This window comes from Pristiophorus japonicus, chromosome 1 (genome assembly GCF_044704955.1).
Source record: "Pristiophorus japonicus isolate sPriJap1 chromosome 1, sPriJap1.hap1, whole genome shotgun sequence".
NCBI classification, from domain to species: Eukaryota; Metazoa; Chordata; class Chondrichthyes; family Pristiophoridae; genus Pristiophorus; species Pristiophorus japonicus.
Window position 1 is genome coordinate 119,408,067 of NC_091977.1, and position 19,650 is coordinate 119,427,716.

At 40.8% G+C, this 19,650-nt stretch overlaps 1 protein-coding gene across 2 annotated transcripts in view; it reads left to right on the forward strand.

The window, feature by feature from the left end:
- Window positions 1-19,650, forward strand: part of LOC139265594 (protein prune homolog 2-like) — an 808,581-nt gene that overhangs the window by 519,385 nt on the left and 269,546 nt on the right. For both annotated transcript variants that reach the window (XM_070882707.1, XM_070882715.1), the window contains exon 7: window positions 13,896-14,054. In XM_070882707.1, the coding sequence (XP_070738808.1) occupies window positions 13,896-14,054 (159 nt within the window). The remainder of the gene's footprint in view (window positions 1-13,895; window positions 14,055-19,650) is intronic.

The following is a 19,650-nucleotide window of genomic DNA, read 5'->3' on the forward strand; positions in this document are numbered from 1 at the left end:
CCCTCAGCCTCCTCCGTTGCAAAGAAAACAAACCCAGCCTATCCAATCTTTCCTCATAGCTAATATTCTCCAGTCCAGGCAACATCCTCATAAATCTCCTCTGTACCCTCTCTAATCTTTCCTGTAATGTGGTGACCAGAATTGCATGCAGTACTGTAGCTGTGGCCTAACTAGTGTTTTATACAGTTCATGCATAACCTCCCTGCTCTTGTATTCTGTGCCTCGGCTAATAAAGGCAAGTATTCCGTATGCCTTCTTAACCACCTTATCTATCTGGCCTACTACCTTCAGGGATCTGTGAACTTGCGCTCCAAGATCCCTTTGCTCCTCTACACTTTTCAATGTCCAACCATTTAATGTGTATTCCCTTTCATTGTTAGCCCTCACCAAATGCATTACCTCATACTTCACCGGATTGAATTTGATTTGCCATTGTTCTGCCCACCTGAACAGTTCATTGATAACTTCCTGCAGTCTACAGCATTCTTCTTCATTATCAACCACACAGCCAATTTTTGTATTATCTAAAATAGGTGGCTGCAGAGATAGTGAATACATTAGTTTTGATCTTTCAAAATTCCCTAGATCCTAGAATGGTCTCAGCAGATTGGAAGGTAGCAACTGGAACACTGCTATTCAAGAAAGGAGGGAGAGCGAAAACAGAACTATAGGCCAGTTAGCCTGACATCAGTCATCAAAAAAATGCTGGAATCCATTGTTAAGGAAGTGGTATCAGGGCACTTAGATACATGATTATGCAGAGTTTTATGAAACTGAAATCGTGTTTGACAAATTTATTAGAGTTTTTTGAGAATGGAACTAGCAAGGTAGATAAAGGGGAACCGGTGGATGTAGTATATTTGTATTTCCAAAAGACATTCGATAAGGTGCCACATAAAAGGTTATTACACAAGATAAGGGCTCATCAGATTGGAGGTAATGTATTAGCATGGATAGAGGATTGGTTAACGGACAGAAAACATAGAGTAGGGATAAACGGGTTTTTTTCAGGCTGACAAGCTGTAACTAGTGGAGTGCTGCAAGGATCAATGCTGGGGCCTCAGCTATTTACAATCTATATTAATGACCTAGATGAAGGGACCGAGTGTAATGTGTCCAAGTTTGTTGACTATGCAAAGCTAGGTAGGACAGTAAACTGTGAGGAGAACATAAAGTGTCTGCAAAGAGATATAGATAGACTAAGTGAGTGGGCAGTAAGTTGGCAGATGGAGTATAATGTAGGGAAATGTGAGGTTATTCACTTTGGTTGGAAGAATAGAAAAGCAGAACATTTTTTAAATGGTGAGAAACTTTTAAATGTTATTGTTCAGAGAGATTTGGGTGTCCTTGTGCTAGCATGCAGGTACAGCAAGCAATAAGGAGGACAAATGGCATGTTGTCCTTTATTGCAAGGGGGTTGGAGTACAAGAATAAGGTAGTCTTGCTACAATTGTACAGGGCCTTGGGGAGACTACACCTGAAATACTGTGCACAGTATTGGTCTCCTTATCTAAGGAAAGATATACTTGCCTTGGAGACGGTAAAGTGGAGGTTCACAAGATTAATTCCTGGGATGAGAGGGCTGTCTTATGATGAAAGGTTGTGTAGAATGGGTGTACACTCTGTGCTGTTTAGAAGAATGAGAGGTGATCTCATTGAAACATACAAGATCCTGAAGGGGATTGACAGGGTAGATGCTGACAGGTTGTTTCGCCTGGCTGGAGTGTTTAGAAATAATGGAGGCTTGTACTAAAAGAACAGCAATAATCATGAGTGATTTTAACCTTCATATTGATTGGACAAAGCAAATTGGCCAGGGTAGCCTTGAGGAAGAATTCATAGGGTGAAACTGAGATGGTTTCCTTGAACAGTATGTTGCAGAACCAACTACAGAGCAGGCTATCTTAGATCTAGTACTGTGTAATGAGGCAGGATTAATAAATGATCTCGTAGTAAAGGATCCTCTAGGAATGAGTGACCATAACATGGTTGAATTTCAAATTCAGTTGGAGGGTGAGAAATTTGGTTCTCAAACCAGGGTCCTAAGCTTAAATAAAGGAGACGACAAAGGTATGAGGGCAGAGTTGGCTAAATTGAACTGGGAAAGTAGATTAAAGTATGGGACGGTTGATGAGCAGTGGTAGTCATTTAAGGAGAAATTTCATAACTCGCAACAAAAGCATATCCCAATGAGAAGGAAAGACTGCAAGAGAAGGGATAACCATCCATGGCTAACTAAGGAAATAAGGGATGGTATCAAATTGAAAACAAGGGCATACAATGTGGCCAAGACTAGTGGGAGGCCAGAGGATTGGGAAAATTTTAAAAGCCAGCAAAGAACAACTAAAAAAATGATAGAGTGAGCAGATAGATTATGAAAGCAAACTAGCACGAAATATAAAAACAGATGGTAAGAGTTTCTACAGGTACATAAAAAGGAAAGGAGTGGCTAGAACACATGTTGGTCCCCCAGAGGATGAGACTGGGGAATTAATAATGGAGAACAGGGAAATGGCAGAGACATTGAACAAATATTTTATATCGGTCTTCACGCTAGAAGACACTAAAAACATCCCAATAGTGAATAATCAAGGGGCTATAGGGAGGAACTTAATACAATCACTATCACTAATGAAATAGTACTCAGTAAAATAATGGGACTAAAGGTGGACAAATTCCCTGGTCCGCATGGCTGACATCCGAAGGTTTTAAAAGAAGTGGCTGCAGAGATAGTGGATGCATTGGTTGTAATCTATCAAAATTCCCTGGATTCTGTGGCGGTTCCAGCGGATTGGAAAACCCCGCAAATGTAACACCCCTATTTAATAAAAAGGAGGCTGACAAAAAGCAGGAAACTATAGACCAGTTAGCCTAACATTGTCATTGGGAAAATGCTGGAGTCCATTATTAAGGAAGCAGTAGTGGGACATTTGGAAAAACATGATTCAATCAAGCAGAGTCAGCGTGGTTTTATGAAAGGAAAATCATGTTTGACAAATTTGTTGGAGTTCTTTGAGGATGTAACAAGCAGGGTGGATAAGGGGGAACCAGTAGATATGGTGTATTTGGATTTCCAGAAGGCATTCAATAAGGTGCCACCTAAAAGGTTACTGCAGAAGATAAAAGTTCACGAGGTTGGGGGTAATATATTAGCATGGATAGAGGATTGGCTAACTAACACAAAACAGAGAAACGGGATAAATGGCTCATTTTCCGTTGGCAAACAGTGACTAGTGGGGTGCCGCAGGGATCGGTGCTGGCTCCTCAACTATTTACAATCTATATTAATGACTTGAATGAAGGGACCGAGTGTAATGTAGCCAAGTTTGCTGATGATACAAAAATGGGTGGGAAAGCGAATTTTGAGGAGGACACAAAAAACCTGCAAACGGATATAGACAGGCTAAGTGAGCGGGCAAAAATTTGGCAGATGGAGTATAATGTGGGAAAATGTGAGCTTATTCATTTTGGCAGGAAAAATAGAAAAGCAAATTATAATTTAAATGGAAAAAAAATAGAAAAGCAAATTATAATTTAAATGGAAAAAACTGCAAGTGCTACAGTACAGAAAGACCTGGGGGTCCTTGTGCATGAAACACAAAAAGTTAGTATGCAGGTACAGCAAGTAATCAGGGAGGCAAATGGAATGGTGGCCTTTATTGCAAGGGGGGTAGAGTATAAAAGCAGAGAAGTCCTGCTACAACTGTACAGGGTATTGGTGAGGCCACACCTGGAGTGCTGCGTACAGTTTTGGCCTCCGTACTTAAAGATATACTTGCTTTGGAGGCTGCCCACTGTTAACTAGGTTGATTCTAGAGATGAGGGGGTTGACTTATCAAAATAGGTTGAGTAGGTTGGGCCTATATTCATTGGAGTTCAGAAGAATGAGAGGTGATCCTATTGAAACTTATAAGATAATGAGGGGCCTCAACAAGGTGGACGCAGCGAGGATATTTCCACTCATAGGAAAAACTAAAACTAAGTCTCAGAATAAGGGGCCGGCTATTTAAAACTGAGATGAAGAGGAATTTCTTCTCTCAGAAGGTTGTAAATCTATGGAATTCTCTGCCCCAGAGAGCTGTGGAGGCTGGGTCATTACATATATTTAAGGCAGAGATAGATGGATGTTTGAGCAATAATGGAGTAAAGGGTTATGGCGAGCGGGCAGGGAAGTGGAGCTGAGTCCATGATCAGATCAGCCATGATCTTATTGAATGGTGGAGCAGGCTCGAGTGCCAAATAGTCAACTCCTGCTCTTATTTCTTATGTTCTTATGTAGAACTAGAGGCACAATTTCAGGTTAAGGGGTAAGCTATTTACGACAGAGATAAGGAGCAATTTCTTCACTCAGAGCATTGTGAATCTCTCGAATTCTCTGCCCCAGAGGGCTGTAGATGCTGCGTCTCTGAATATATTCAAGGCTGAGATGGATAGATTTTTGGAGTCTAGCGGGAATCAAGGGATATGGAGATCGGGCGGGAAAGTGGAGTTGAGGTCGATGATAAGCCATGATCTTATTGAATGGTGGAGCAGGCTCGAGGGGCCATAGAGCCTACATCTACTCCTATTTTTTATGTTCTTATGTTCTTATAGTCTCTTAACAGCCTGGGATACATTTCATCCAGGCTTGGGGATTTATCCACTTTCAAAGCTGCTAAGCCCCTTAATACTTCCTTTGTCACGATGTTTATTTTATCTAATATTTCACACTCCTCCTCCCTGATTGCAATGTCTGCATCGCCCCTATCTTTTGTAAAAACATAAGAACATAAGAAATTGGAGCATTTGGCCCCTTGAGCCTTCTCCGCCATTTAATAAGATCATGGCTGATCTGATCATGGATTCGGCTCCACCTCCCTGCCTGCTCCCCATTACTCTTTATTCCCTTATCGCTCAAAAATTTGTCTATCTCCGCCTTAAATATATTCAAAATATATTCAATGACCCAGCTTCCGCAGCTCACTGGCGCAGAGAATTCTACAGATTTACAATGCTCTGAGAGAAGAAATTCCTCCTCGTCTCAGTTTTAAACGGGCGGCCCCTTATTCTGAGACTATGTCCCCTAGTTTTAGTTTCTTCTATGAGTGGAAATATCCTCTCTGCATCCATCTTGTCAAGCCCCCTCATTATCGTGTATGTTTCGATAAGATCACCTCTCATTCTTCTGAACTCCAGTGTGTATAGGCCCAACCTACTCAACCTATCTTCATAAGTCAACATCCTCATCCTGGAATCAACCTAGTTAACAGTGGACAGCTCCAATGCAAGTATATCCTTCCTTAAATATGGAGACCAAAACTGTATGCAGTACTCCAGGTGTGGCCTCACTAATAACCTGTACAGTTGTAGCAGGACTTCTCTGCTTTTATACTCCATCCCCCTTGCAATAAAGGCCAACATTCCGTTTGTCCTCCTGATTACTTGCTGTACCTGCATACTAAATTTTTATGTTTCATTCACAAGGACCCCCAGGTCCCTCTGTACTGCAGCACTTTGCAATTTTTCTCTCTTTAAATTATAAAACAGGCGCAAAGTATTCATTAAGAACCATACCCACATCTCCCGACTCCTTTATGGTCTCTAATACGCCCTACTCTTGCTTTATTTATCCTCTTGCTCTTAATGTATTTATAAAACATCTTTTGGTTTTCCTTTATTTTACTTGCCAAAATTTTTTCCTGCTCTCTCTTTGCTTTCCTAATTTTTTTTTTTAATTTCACCCCTGCACTTTCTATATTCCTCGAGAGTTTCTGCTGCATTGAGCCCTCGGTATCTGTCATAATCCTTCCTTTTTTTCTTTATTCTACCCTGTATGCCCCTTGACAACCAGGGGGCTCTAGATTTTTTAGTCCCACACTTTTTCTTTAAGGAGACATACTTGCTCTGAACCCTCAGGATCTCCTCCTTGAATGCCTCCCACTGTTCTGACACTGATTTACCTTCAAGTAGCTGTTTTCTGTCCACTTTGACTAAATCCCATCTCGGCTTAGCAAAATTGATTTTTCTCTAATTGTGAACTTTTATTCCTGGTCTATCTTTGTCCTTTTCCATAACTACCCTAAATATAACAAAATTATGATCACTAGCACCGAAATGGTCTCCCACTGATACCCCTTTCACCTGCCAGTTTCATTCCCTAAAACGAAGCCCAGAACCACCTCCTCCCTTGTCGGGCTTGTTATATACTGGCTAAAATATTTCTCCTGAATGCATTTTAGGAATTCCGCACCTTCTATACCTTTCGCACTAATTCTATCCCAGTTAATATTAGGGTAGTTGAAATCCCCTACTATTACTGCCCTGTAGTTTTTGCACTTCTCAGAAATTTGCCTACATATTTGCTCTTCTATCTCCCTCTGAATGTTTGGGGGTCTATATATACTCCTAGCAATGTGATCACCCCTTTTTTGTTCTTCAATTCAACCCATATGGCCTAATTTGATGATCCTGCTAATATATCAACCCTCCTCAAAGCTGTAATTGTTTCTTTAATCAATACTGAGACCCCCCCTCCTTTTTATCCCCCTCTCTATCCCATCTGATGGGCTTAATAAGAACATAAGAACATAATTTTTACAGAAGTGAATAGGGCAATCTTGTATACCTTTGTAGTTATTTTAAAAAGATGATGACAGGACTACAGCAATTAGATTTATGAAATAACATAATTAGAAGGGATTGTTACTTTATTTTCAGGTGGAAAAATATCCAGCTTAAACACCCCTTGCTGTTCCCACATGCACAGTATCATCATCTGCTCCTCCATATAATTTCTAAATTCTTATTTCAGATATAGATTAGAACCAGCACCCTCCAGGATGCAGTTTTCATAGTTTCTTGAAGAGGCATAAAAACTTAAACTTTCTGAAATATTCTATTACACATGATACTTTTATCCTATTAGTCCCATTAATATATTTACTGCATTTATATAGCTTTCCTCTGTCCACTGTATTAACAGAGGCATTAAACTCTATTAAAATAAACACAGATTCAACTTTTCCCATTTGGAATTTTATTTTGTGTTGTACCTTGGTGTCCACTCAGAATAATTTAGCAATGCAATTTTAGACTTGGTGCCAAGGCAGTGTTGCTGCAAATCATTAATATTGTTTTGTGGTGCATCATATGTGATCAGTAAAGCTTCAACACAAATTTTATATGAAAAATATGATACAAAGAAACAGTAAACAATAACTTAAATGTGTCATAACTAATAAAATCTGGCCGAAGAGTGACATAAGAACATAAGAATTTTTAGAAACGTGAAAGGTCTATTTTCCAAACAAACAAACTTACTGCCTTCTCGCCATATCTCTCAATTCTCTCTCCAGGAATGAATCTTTTTTGAGTCTACTTATGTTGTTTGCTTCAATGGCCTTGCCTAATAACTTATTCCACAATGCTAATATAATTGAGTAAAAAAATTCTGCTTCAATTCCTTTCTTCTTCCTAACTTTCTATTTGTTTTTACGTCTATCCCACAACAATTGAATCTTTTGCCTGATTAATTTTTGTCAATTCTGTTCATAATTTTGAAACCATCAGATATATAATTTGAAAGTCTCCTCTTTTTCAAAGAAAACAAGCCCAATTTCTTTAACCTCTCCTTATAATTTAATATCCTGATACCCAAAAACAACTTTGTTCTTTGCTTACTGAAGGTCAGTAATAATACCTACTCGGGACCTGAACTACCACAATTGTCCTTATTTAGCAGTGGTAGCATAATGAAAAATTAGAAAATAGCAGAATTACTTAAGGAAGCAGTTGCATTTATATAGTGCCTTTTGTGACCACAGGACATTCCAGGTAATCAAATTTTCTAATAATTTGCTTCAGTTAATCTTTTTCTTTCACTAGTGTTAATTTTTTACAACTAAGTTAACCTTTTACTAGAAAATGTGATGTGCATTTCAGCGGTCAAAGTGAATGTCCTCATCTGAAAATGATGTTATAGGATTGTTCAAAAGATGCAGTCTGTCATACAGTAACTTATCACATGATCTTGTATGTCATTATACTGTTTAAAGATGGGGGCATCACATGTGAGCTTGATCTTATCTTCATTCAATAGCCATATGCACACAATTTATAATAGGAGTCAGAAGGTGAACTCTGGTTGACTTTTCCCTTCCCTAACTCAGATTTAATGGGGCAGCCCCCCACTGGTGTCCTAGCTAAGATCAGCCAACTCAGGACAAACTAGGATTCTAAACTGATACCATCCTAATCTCCATGACTCAGGCTCACACCATTTTGTGCATTGGTTCATTGAATCAGGGAACCAAACAAACTTTAGCAGTAAGTATGCTATTTTCTACTTGGCAGTAGACAATATTAAAATGATGGATGTTGGCAAAATAGGATTGAGCAAGGAAAGTATGTCATTTAATTCTCAATAATCGAATTCCATGGTAATTCCAAGGTCATGAATAAAATTGAACTACTGATGTTAAAAATATTTTGTAAATTAAAAATCAGCTTAAAAGTAGTGCTTTTTCTGTCAATCTCTTTGTTTTTCTTTACGATACATTCCTAGTTGAGTTGGTGTTAAATTTTAATATGCTTTATGTCAAAGTTCAATACAAACAGATCGCTCCCATTCTAAAGGCCTGTCATATTTAATTGTCTTTCTTCATTAGAAGATGGGCTGGTTATTTTTTGCTTGGCTGATTTGCATACTGTAATTAAAATTCAGTATTCTATTATTATCCAGTGTGTCATTACATGTAGCAGAAGTCATAAATTACCGCTGTAAAAAATCAGCTGAACATGGACATAGCAGGAAATCTAGCTGACAACTTCTGCTCTGAATATGTAATAGAAAGGAAGTGGCTTTTCCACTAATTTATCCTCTTGTGCAGTGTGTAATGTGTTAGAAGCATAGATTGATGCTGGTTTATAAGCATGTTCCCTCTTTTTACTGCTAATAAGATGCTAAGAATTAACTGTTTGTCAGCTATATGTCAAAATGTAGTGAATATTAGGAACTTCCACTGTAACATCAGTTACCATTTGTCAAACCAAATACTTATATTTTTTCCACAAAAAACAAGCAATCAAAAACTATCTTGTATAAATTAGGATGGTGAAGATAAAATCTTATACTTTGATTCACTCCTGAAAAATCTGGTATTGAATACAATGATCTACACAATGATTCACATTTTTGTTGATTCAAATGTCCCCCTTCCCAAATCACCGATCAAACAGACCAGTGAATGTCGGATCACAGGGAGAGCCATTCCAAACTGCTACAGGAACACCCTTCAAATGGATAGCCTTTTAACATCAGAGAAACAGAGTAATCAATCTGCAACTTCAGCCATGTAAATTATTGCAAAGATCATTGAGACTAATACAGAAATTCATGACAGTTGCATAGCTCACTAGATAGCTAAGGAATGCAAAAATAAATTACTGGACCAGTTTGTAAATTGAATTACGATGACAAGATCATGACACAAATTTCACAGATCAATTATACTTCTAGTATCAATCAATTAGTCAATCTCTCTTGTCTCTTCATTATAGGAGTTGCCTATGGTGAGTCAGAGAGTATGGTGTGTGTGTGTTTGTGGGGGGAGGAGGGCTGCAAGGAGGATGAGGGGGAGGGGGCGCTGGAGGCGATGGGTAGTGGCAGAATTGGTGGAATTGAAGGAGCAGTAAAGATATTTCAAAAGAAGTATCTAAGATTTCTGTCCATAGATACTGAAGCAAGTGTTTTTTGATTGGTTTCTGAAAAATAAACAAATAAACCTGGATTTTCCTCATCGCTAATGCCAGCTTTCAGGTGGAACTGAAGTGGGTATTGTGAGAAATCTGCAAGGAGGGCACTCTGCCCATTCCTTGCCAATTGCTGTTACTTCTGGGATTTTTTTTTACCAGAAGTGAAGTTGGATGTTGAATATGGCAATGTAAATATGGGCAAGTATGCAATCATATGTAAAAGAGTGGGTAATGGTGAAGTAATGTTAAATGTCATATTTTCCATCATTGCTGTCATATTTCGCACATTAAAATTTTGTATTCATAAGCCAGTGATGAATCATAATTAAGCAGGTAGGCACTGTGTCATTTGAATTGAGAATAGTATGTGACTAACTTTCCAAAGAAAAAGGAAGGAATTGAGAAAACAACCAATTTTGTCTCAACCAGACTGTTCACAGGCTTGACATCCTATTCGACCCCGAGCTGAACTCTTTCACAAAGGCCACCTACTTCTATCTCTGTAACATCTCCCACTTCTGCTCCTACCTCAGCCCCTCTGCCGCTGAACCCCTCAACCATGCCTTTATTGGCCTAGGCCCAGTGGTAGCACTGCCGCCTCAGAGTCAGAAGGTTGTTGGTTCAAGTCCTGATCCAGAGACTTGAACACCTAATCTAGGCTGTTACTTCAGTGCAGTACTGAGGTAGTGCTGCACTGTCAGAGGTGTCGTCTTTCGGATAAGATGTTGGGGCCGAAATTCAAGGTCTCAAAGAGACCTGTTAATGCTCGTTTGCGGCGGCCATTCTTAAAAATCAAATGGCCGCTGCTTTGGGGTCAACTGGCCGACATGGCCTAAATTCAGGTCGGGGATTTTTCAGCCGAGACCCGATCCCGCCAATTTTATTAAACAAAAATACTTACCTTCTGATATTCAGCTACTTCCATCGATACCCCGGGTGCAGTGCCCCCAACAACATTTTTCTGTCAGTGTACCCTCTGCAGAGTGAATGTGGCCCGGCAGCGCAGCGGCCCTTAAAGGGAAGGGTTCACTGCTGCGGCCGTAATGTAAACATTTTTGCCGGCCAACTTTCCCATTGGTTGGCAAAATACTGCCCCCGGGTTCAGCCGGGCTGCCAACGGGCAGCCTGGCATCCCCTCTTGGGTGCCAGGCTGCTGGCCCAGCTTAAACCCTTCCTGATGGCCCAGTGGCCAAAGATTTAAAATAACAGAATCTCTCCCCTTTAACAAAGGGGAGAGAGCGTGGTGATACACACGCTGTGACATTACCACTACTCCACTGTTGATTGACAGCGGCAAAGTTCCTGTCCGACCGATTTTCAGCCAGTCAGCCTGGCTTAAAGTCTATGGCCCACCCCCATTACGAGTCATTTCCTTTGGGACTTGGAAAAAATGTCACAGTCCTGAAAATGCCTTCTGACCGCATCGGAGCTCCCAGCAGTAAGTACCACTCTAAAAAAAATCATAGGTGCGCCAGCTTTCTGGCACAACTGAATTTCAGCCCCATTAAATCGAGACTCCATCTGCCTTCTCAAGTAGAAGTAAAAGATCCCATGGCACTAGTCAAATAAGAGTAGGTGAGTTCCAAATGCTAATGCCCCTCCCCTTTTCTCAACTATTCCAATGCTCTCCTGACCAGCCTCTCATGTTTCATCCTCGATAAACTAGCTCATCCAAAACTTGGTTAACTACATCCTGTCCCACACAGAGCCCTGCTTACTATTTGCATTTCCAAAGCCATCATCATATCATCATAGGCAGTCCCTGGGAATCTAGGAAGTCTTGCTTCCACTCTAAAAATACGTTCTTAGGTGACTGAACAGTCCAATACGAGAACCACAGTCCCTGTCACAGTGGGACAGACAGCCGTTGAGGGAAAGGGTGGATGGGACTGGTTTGTCGCATGCTCCTTCCGCTGCCTGCGCTTGGTTTCTGCATTTTCTCGGTGATGAGCCATTAACATATTGAATGTATGTTTCTCATAATTCTTTTTATTATAATTGTAGAATGCATTTTTCATTATTTTTTGTTTATATTTGACGTAGATGTTATCTAAATTAGATTGTTACTTAACAAAAAGTGGCATTTGTCTTTTGTGTATCGTTGCTCATGATTACACAGGATGCTATGTTTAATCTTATATGTTATTGTGAGAGTTATGATAGCTACCCAAAACTTCTCAGTAAATAAATGCAGTCCACTGTGGTACTGAGCCATACATAATGGTAAAATAGTAGAGATCCGCAGTGTTACCCAGCTCCGCCGGGTAACGTTGAGATGCAGAGCAAATAAAAGCCACCAGTGTAATCGGGCGACATTTTCAGCCTACCTGAGAAGCGATGAGCCCGCATCTGGTTGAGGCTCCATTAGTACTGAGAAACCAATTGGCTGCTTGGAGGGTGACTTAAGCAGATAAAAGAACAGTTGTGACCTGCATGCATGAACAGGACCCTGGTCTCAGCCCAGTACAGGGGCAGCACATCCCTGATGACTACTTCAAAAGTAGGGAGTTTGGTTCAGGCAGACTGAGGGCATTGTACAGGTTCGTGAATATTAACAAATGAACTGCTCCGAGGTTGAGGCATTTAACCTGGACAAGGTGTTGGATGGATTTGAGCAGAATGAAGAACCATCAGGAGCCTATGTTCTATGGAGCGTGGGCAGGTGCAGCAGGAGCGGCGAGATTGGGGCGAAGGTGCTGTGAGAGACTGTGGAGGGATGTGACTGGGGAGGCGTGAGTTCGGGGCCAGGGGCCCGGGGCAGCATGGGCCAGCCCACACCGCGATATGTGTGCGCACTAGGTCCGTGGAGCAGAGCAGGTCTCCAATTGTCTTATGTAATCCTTGCCACTGGATCAAGACCTAGCTCTGTCAAGCCTGTGTGGTGGCTGGTGTTTAACGGCCACCACACGTCAAAAAAAAATCCACGTACAGGCATCTTCCACCCTTGAGGATGTAGTTCGGGTTCTTCTTTCGAAACACCTGTGAACTCATCCTTTTTTTGGCGTGAAAGCAAGTCATCCTCGTTTTGAGGGACCGCCTTTGATGGGTAAGTGCAGTGGACAGTGCATTTATTTACTGAGCCATACATAATGGACTTCTGAGCTATGCTGGGTTAGCTGATCCCAACCAGAGTAGTGGTGTGCACTAGAACTAATGTTGATGTCCATAGAGTAGGAAAAGGAAAAATCAGCAAGTTTCCTGTTTCTGATTCAAGAATATGAGCAAGAGATGAGAACAGAATTGGGCTTGGCTGCGATTATCATCTGAAGTCAAATAGCCTGCCAACACTCATGTGAAAATCATGTGAAGAATGGCCACTTGGGGGATATACTAGAGGGCTGTCAGTGCCAGTCGAACTGCACACCAGTATGAGTTACCATTTTCAGGTCAGGCAAAAAAGGGATAAACTAAGGATAGAGGCAAAACAGTGCATGCATATAATTTATATAACATTTGAATATTTATTGTATTTTACTTTACATTAAAAACATTCTCCATAACTCAACCTATATTAGTGGTATAGAAAAGCTGATTAAGTAAAGCTCAAGATTGAGTTCAAGGTGGTGGTGTTTCCTGCTTGTAATAGTATAATGGAGCTCAGTAATCTGTTGACATCACACAATGGGGCTGATGATACAATACATAGCATTTTATTTGCACGGAGCCCTGAACCCTGCGGGTCCACTGTAGTGCTTGGAGTAACATAATGTGGTTGAAGAGCACAAATTGTGCTCAAGGCTCGTTAAGATTCCAAGAAATATAAAAAATGGAGACCTCCCTGATAATGTGCCTGAAACGTCTGAACTGGTCTAACCAAATAAAATGTAAACACTTTTTCTAGACATTATTGTGTTTTGGATTCTGGTGTAATCGGCAAAGGCATTTTTTATATAAGGGTTAAATGCAGCGTAACTTGTTAAAATCCATTTGAAATGTGCCTTCTCATTATGCACTGTCTTTGAAATGCCATCAAGTTGTTATCTTTTACACAGTAGTCAAGTCAGCACAAAACCAAATCTACTATGAGAAATAAAATATTCTCTGTAATAGTATCCTAAGAGAGTATATCCACTCAGGTTGTATCAGTAATTAAGTATCATGAGTATTTCATTGTTAGTTAATTGGGTTCTTTGTTCATCATTGTTTGTTTATTTGTGTTGCAGGACTTTCTATCACGTCCAAACCTTATTGACGATTTCAAAATATTTACTGGAAGGCATGGTTATGATATTCTTGTCTTGATGACTATCTTTCTAAGTGAAGGGGGTGAAACAACTCGGCAAGTTGCCATCTATACTGACAACGATGAGTTATGCAACAGAGTAAGTCATTTAAAATTTACCTCTTCATTTCAGTATATTTACTTGCTGCATTTTATATTTCATGATGTCTATTTTACATCTAAAGCTATTATACTGTTTTTTGTAGGGAGATGATTATTTTGGGATTTATTATTTTAAGAATGTGGGGTGATTGAATATTTTTCAATTTGTCATCCAATATTAGCATCAATAACTCCAGGATACAGGGTACATTTCCTTTTACTATGCCCCAACAAAGTATCTTGGGTCTTGAGATGCTTTTACATTCGTGCTTGGATTGCAGGAGAAAAGTATCCATGTGCCAGCTCTCTGGTTACATTGCAAAAAGCAGCTGCCTTATTCAAACACCATAATTGAGCTAGATTTAGCAGTGTAAATGCAAGGAGCCAGCATACAAATGTGTTCACCTTTGGATTATTTCCTATTGTACCAGACTGAATTTTCCTGTGTTGTCACACAAGCCATGCTCATGGGCTCTCTAAGAGAAATTACAGTTTGTACTAAAATATAGGCAGTTTTGTTCTGTAGCAAAAATGTGCACTTCTAGTACTAGGAAATAATTCACTTCACTTAGGACTTCACAGTCATCTCAGAGATAACGTTGCGGCCAATTTTCCACATTGCCGATTTTTGGCACAGTTGTAGAGGTATGTCCGATTTTTTTTTAGAGGCCGACTGTGCCAAAAAAAATTGCAAGTTTCGCCGGAATAAACTCATTTTGGAGCGGCACAGATTGTCCTTAAGCTCTGTGGGTGGAGCTTAAGGTCTGTGATGAAAAACAGGTTGTCAGGGTAACGAGAGATACACTGAAGGGCTATGGCTGCAAAGTGAAACATACAAGATGCAGCAAGACATAAGCAATTGTAGAGCCCCGGTGCTGCTGCTATTCCGGGCTGAAAGATTCCCCGCCCCCGGTGCCGGTGCTGCTCCTGCTCCTATCCCGGGCCGAAAGGTACCCCGCCCCCGGTTCTGTGTCTTCTTCCCCCCACCGCCCCCCCTCCGTGCCCCCCCCTCCCCAAAAATCTCCGCTAAAACAATGGCGTCTTCTCTGCGCCGATTTTCTTGTTAAGGTGAGGTTTTTCAGAAAGGTGCACGACGCTGTTTTAGAAAAAATACCAGTTGGCCAAACTCGTTTAAATGGCCAGAAATGGCGCTGCCGGCAGCCGGCTCCCCCAGTGATGTCCAAAATATCGGGAACTAAGAAAATTGTCTGTAAGTAGTTTACGCTGGTGCAGAAACTTTGGTGAATCTTGCAGATTTTAGTTTGCTTAAAAAAAAACTAGCGGATGCCAAAAAGACGACGCAGAATGGTGGTGAAAATTCAACCCTATATGCTAATTCTGTTGGTCTGGTGACCCTGCAAAAATCCAAAAGATGGGAAGATAAAGCTCTGATACATTGAGCTACCCAAACTCCTGGTAACATAATATAAAGTTTAAAGAAATACACCAGGGTAAGGTATAAACTATTTTCCCTCTTTCCAGGCATAGTCTACTTTGAAAATCAATGGACATTAATGTATGACAGAGATATGAACACTTAGAAACATAGAAACATAAAAATTTACAGCGCAGAAGGCCATTTCGGTCCATTGTGTCCATGCCGGCCGACAAAGAGCCGCACGGCCCTCGGTCAGCAGCCCTGAAGGTTACATATAAACCTATGAACAATGGCGCAAAGGCAAAGAGCACCCAGCCCAACCAGTCTGCCTCACACAACTGCGACACCCCTTATACTGAAACATTCTACATTCCACCCCAACCGGAGCCATGTGATCTCCTGGGAGAGGCTCTAGATTCGTAACCCTGCAGGTTACGGTACTTTAAGTGCCCATTCAACCATCTCTTAAAAGTGGTGCGGGTTTCTGCATCCACCACTCTTTCAGGCAGCGAGTTCCAGATCCCTACAACCTTCTGCGTAAAGAAGCCCTCCCTCAAATCCCCTCTAAACCTTCCACCAACCTCCACCAATGGAAATAGGCCCTTAAAATCCACTATGTCCAGGCCCCTCAATATTTTGTACACCTCAATGAGGTCTCCTCTCCACCTCCTCTGTTCCAATGAGAACAAACACAACCTATCCAATCTGTGCTCGTATCTAACATTCTTCATTCCAGGCAGCATCCTCGTAAATCTCCTATGCACCCTCTCTAGTGCAATCTCGTCCTTCCTATAATACGGTGATCAGAACTGCACGCAGTACTCTAGCTGTGGCCTAACTAAAGTATTATGCAATTTAAGCATAACCTCCCTGCTCTTATATTCTATGCCTCGGCCAATAAAGGCAAGCATCCCGTATTCTTAACCACCTTATCCACCTGGCCTGCTACTTTCAGGGATCTGTGGACAAGTACTCCAAGGTCCCTTTGTTCATCTACACTATTAAGTGGCCTTCCCAAAGGCATCACCTCACACTTCTCTGAATTAAATTCCATTTGCCACTGCTCTGCCCACCTGACCAGTAGATTGATATCCTCCTGCATCCCATGACTTTCCTCTTCATTATCAACCACACAGCCAATTTTAGTGCCGTCTGCAAACTTCTTAATCATACTCCCTATATTCAAATCTAAATCGTTGATACATACGACAAAAAGCAAGGGACCCAGTTCTGAGCCCTGCAGAACCCCACTGGAAACATCCTTCCAGTCACAAAAACATCCACCAACCATTACTCTTTGCTTCCTACCTCCAAGCTAATTTTGGATCCAAATTGCCACTTTGCCCTGGATCCCATGGGCTTTAACCTTTGTGACCAGTCTACCATGTGGGACCTTATCAAAAGCTTTGCCAAAGTCCATATATACTACATCGTATGCACAACCCTCATCGACCCTCTTGTTTACCTCCTCAAAAAATTCAATCAGATTAGTCAAACACGATCTACCCTTAACAAATCTATGCTGACTGTCCCTAATTAATCCTTGCCTTTCCAAATGTAGATTTATCCTGTCTTTCAGGAATTTTTCCAATAATTTTCCCACCACTGAGGTTAGGCTGACAGGCCTATAATTATTTGGCCTATCCCTTTATCCCTTCTTAAACAAGGGTACTAGATTAGCAGTCCTCCAATTCTCCTGCACCATGTCCAGATCCAAAGAGGACTGGAAAATGATGGTCAAGGCCTCTGCTATTTCCTCGTTTAATTTGCTCAACCTCCTGGGATGCATTTCATCTGGGCATGGGGACTTATCTACTTTCAAAACTGCGAAACCTCTTAATATTTCCTCTCTTACTATATTTATTTCATCCAGAATATCACACTCCCCCTTGATAGCAGTATCTGCATTACCCCTTTCCTTTATGAAAACAGATGCAAAGTATCCGTTAAGATCCTTACCAACATCTTCCGCCTCCACACAAAGATTACCCTTATGGTCTCTAATAGGCACTACCCTTTCTTTAGTTACCCTCTTACTCTTAATATATTTATAAAACATCTTCGGATTTTCCTTAATTTTACTTGCCAAGAATTTATCGTGCTCTCTCTTAGCATTCCTAATATCCTTTTTAATTTTGCCTCTTAACTTTATATATTCCTCTAAAGATTCTATAGTATTTAGCCATTGGTATATGACATAAGCGTCCTTTTTTTGCTTTATCCTCCCCTGTAGGTCCCTAGACATCCAGGGGGCTCTAGAATTATTATTCTCAACCTTTTTTTTTCATGACACATGTTTGGCCTGAGCCTTCCGGATCTCCTCCTTGAATGCCTCTCACTGTTCCGACACTGATATACCCACAAGTACCTGTTTCCAGTCCACTATAGCCAAATCATTCCTTAACTTAGCAAAATTAGCTTTTCCCCAATTTGGGACTTTTATTCCAGGCTTATTCTTGTCCTTATCCATAACCAATTTGAATCTGACTGAATTATGGTCACTGGCACCCAAGTGCTCTCCCACTAATACCCCTTCAACCTGCTCCGCTTCATTCCCCAAAACTAAATCCAAGACCATCCCCTCTCATGTTGGACTTGCTACATACTGACTAAAAATCATTTCAAGAATTCCGCAGCTTCTATACCCCTCACACTATATTTGTCTCAATCAATATTTGGATAGTTAAAATCCCCTAATTACTGCCCTATGGTTTTTGGATTTCACAGCAATGTGCCTACATATTTGCTCCTCTACACTGTTGGGGGTCTATAATACATGCCCAGCAGTGTGATCGCCCCTTTTTTATTTTTCAATTCAACCCATATGGCCTCATTTGATGATCCCTCTAACATATCATCCCTCCTCAACACTGTAATAGTTTCTTTAATCAGTACCGCAACCCCACACCCTTTTTACCCCCCTCTCTATCTTGTCTAAAAATCCTGTAACCAGGAATATTGATCTGCCAAACCTGTCCCTCTTTCAGCCATGTTTCTGTAATGGCTATAATGTCATACTCCCAAATGTCTACCTGTGCTCTTAGCTCATCTGTCTTATTCGCTATACTCCTTGCATTAAAGTATATACCATTTAGCATAGGAAGACCTCCTTGCTTACTACTCAAAAAGCCTTGTTTCCTCTGTCTTACAGATTCTCTTTCTGGATTCTTGCTATCTAATTTCTGCTTTACTTCCTTCCCTATTGAATTTGTTCTCAGGTTCCCATCCCTCTGCCAAGCTAGTTTAAACTCTCCCCAACAGCACTAGCAAAACTCCCCATAAGGATATTGGTCCCGGCGCTGTTGAGGTGCACCAGTAGTAACCCGGAGAACTTAGCATTGATTTGAAAGACCTTCCTCCTCCTACTTTAATGAAGGAGTTAACACTCATCCAAACCTTATCAAGGCTTTGAATGTATTTGCTGGAAAGATTTTATACAAACACATTAAGCATTTGTATGTAATATTTCATGGCTCAATTTTAAAGCCATGTTTACTTAAAAATATATATTTCATTGGTTGGATGAAAGAATGAGAGGAACTAATTATATATTAGAAATCCATTATTCCACATGGAGCCTTTATCACTTTCACACTATAGTTTTAGCTTTGTGCTAAAGTAGTTCAGGCTTTGACCAATGCTAAACTTCTACATAAGAAGATAAGAACTAGGAGCAGGAGTAGGCCACCTGGCCCCTCGGGCCTGCTCCGCCATTTAATAAGATCATGGCTGATCTGATCTTGGGCTCTGTTCCATTTCCCTGGCTGCTCCCCATAACCCTTTATTCCCTTATCACTCAAAAATCTGTCTCTCTCCACCTTAAATATATTCAATGACCCAGCCTCCACAGCTCTCTGGGGCAGAGAATTCCATAGATTTACAATCCTCTGAGAGAAGAAATTCCTCCTCATCTCAGTTTTAAATGGTCAGCATCTTATTCTGAGACTATGTCCCCTTGTTTTAGTTTCCCCTATGAGTGGAAATATCCTCTCTGCATCCTCCTTGTCTAGCCCCCTCCTTATCTTATATGTTTCGATAAGATCAACTCTCATTCTTCAGAACTCCAATGAGTATAGGCCCAACCTACTCAACCTATCTTCAGAAGTCAACCCATTCATCTCCGGAATCAACCTAATGAACCTTCTCTGAACAGTCTCCAATGCAAGTACATCCTTCCTTAAATATGGAGACCAACACTGTACACAGTACTCCAGGT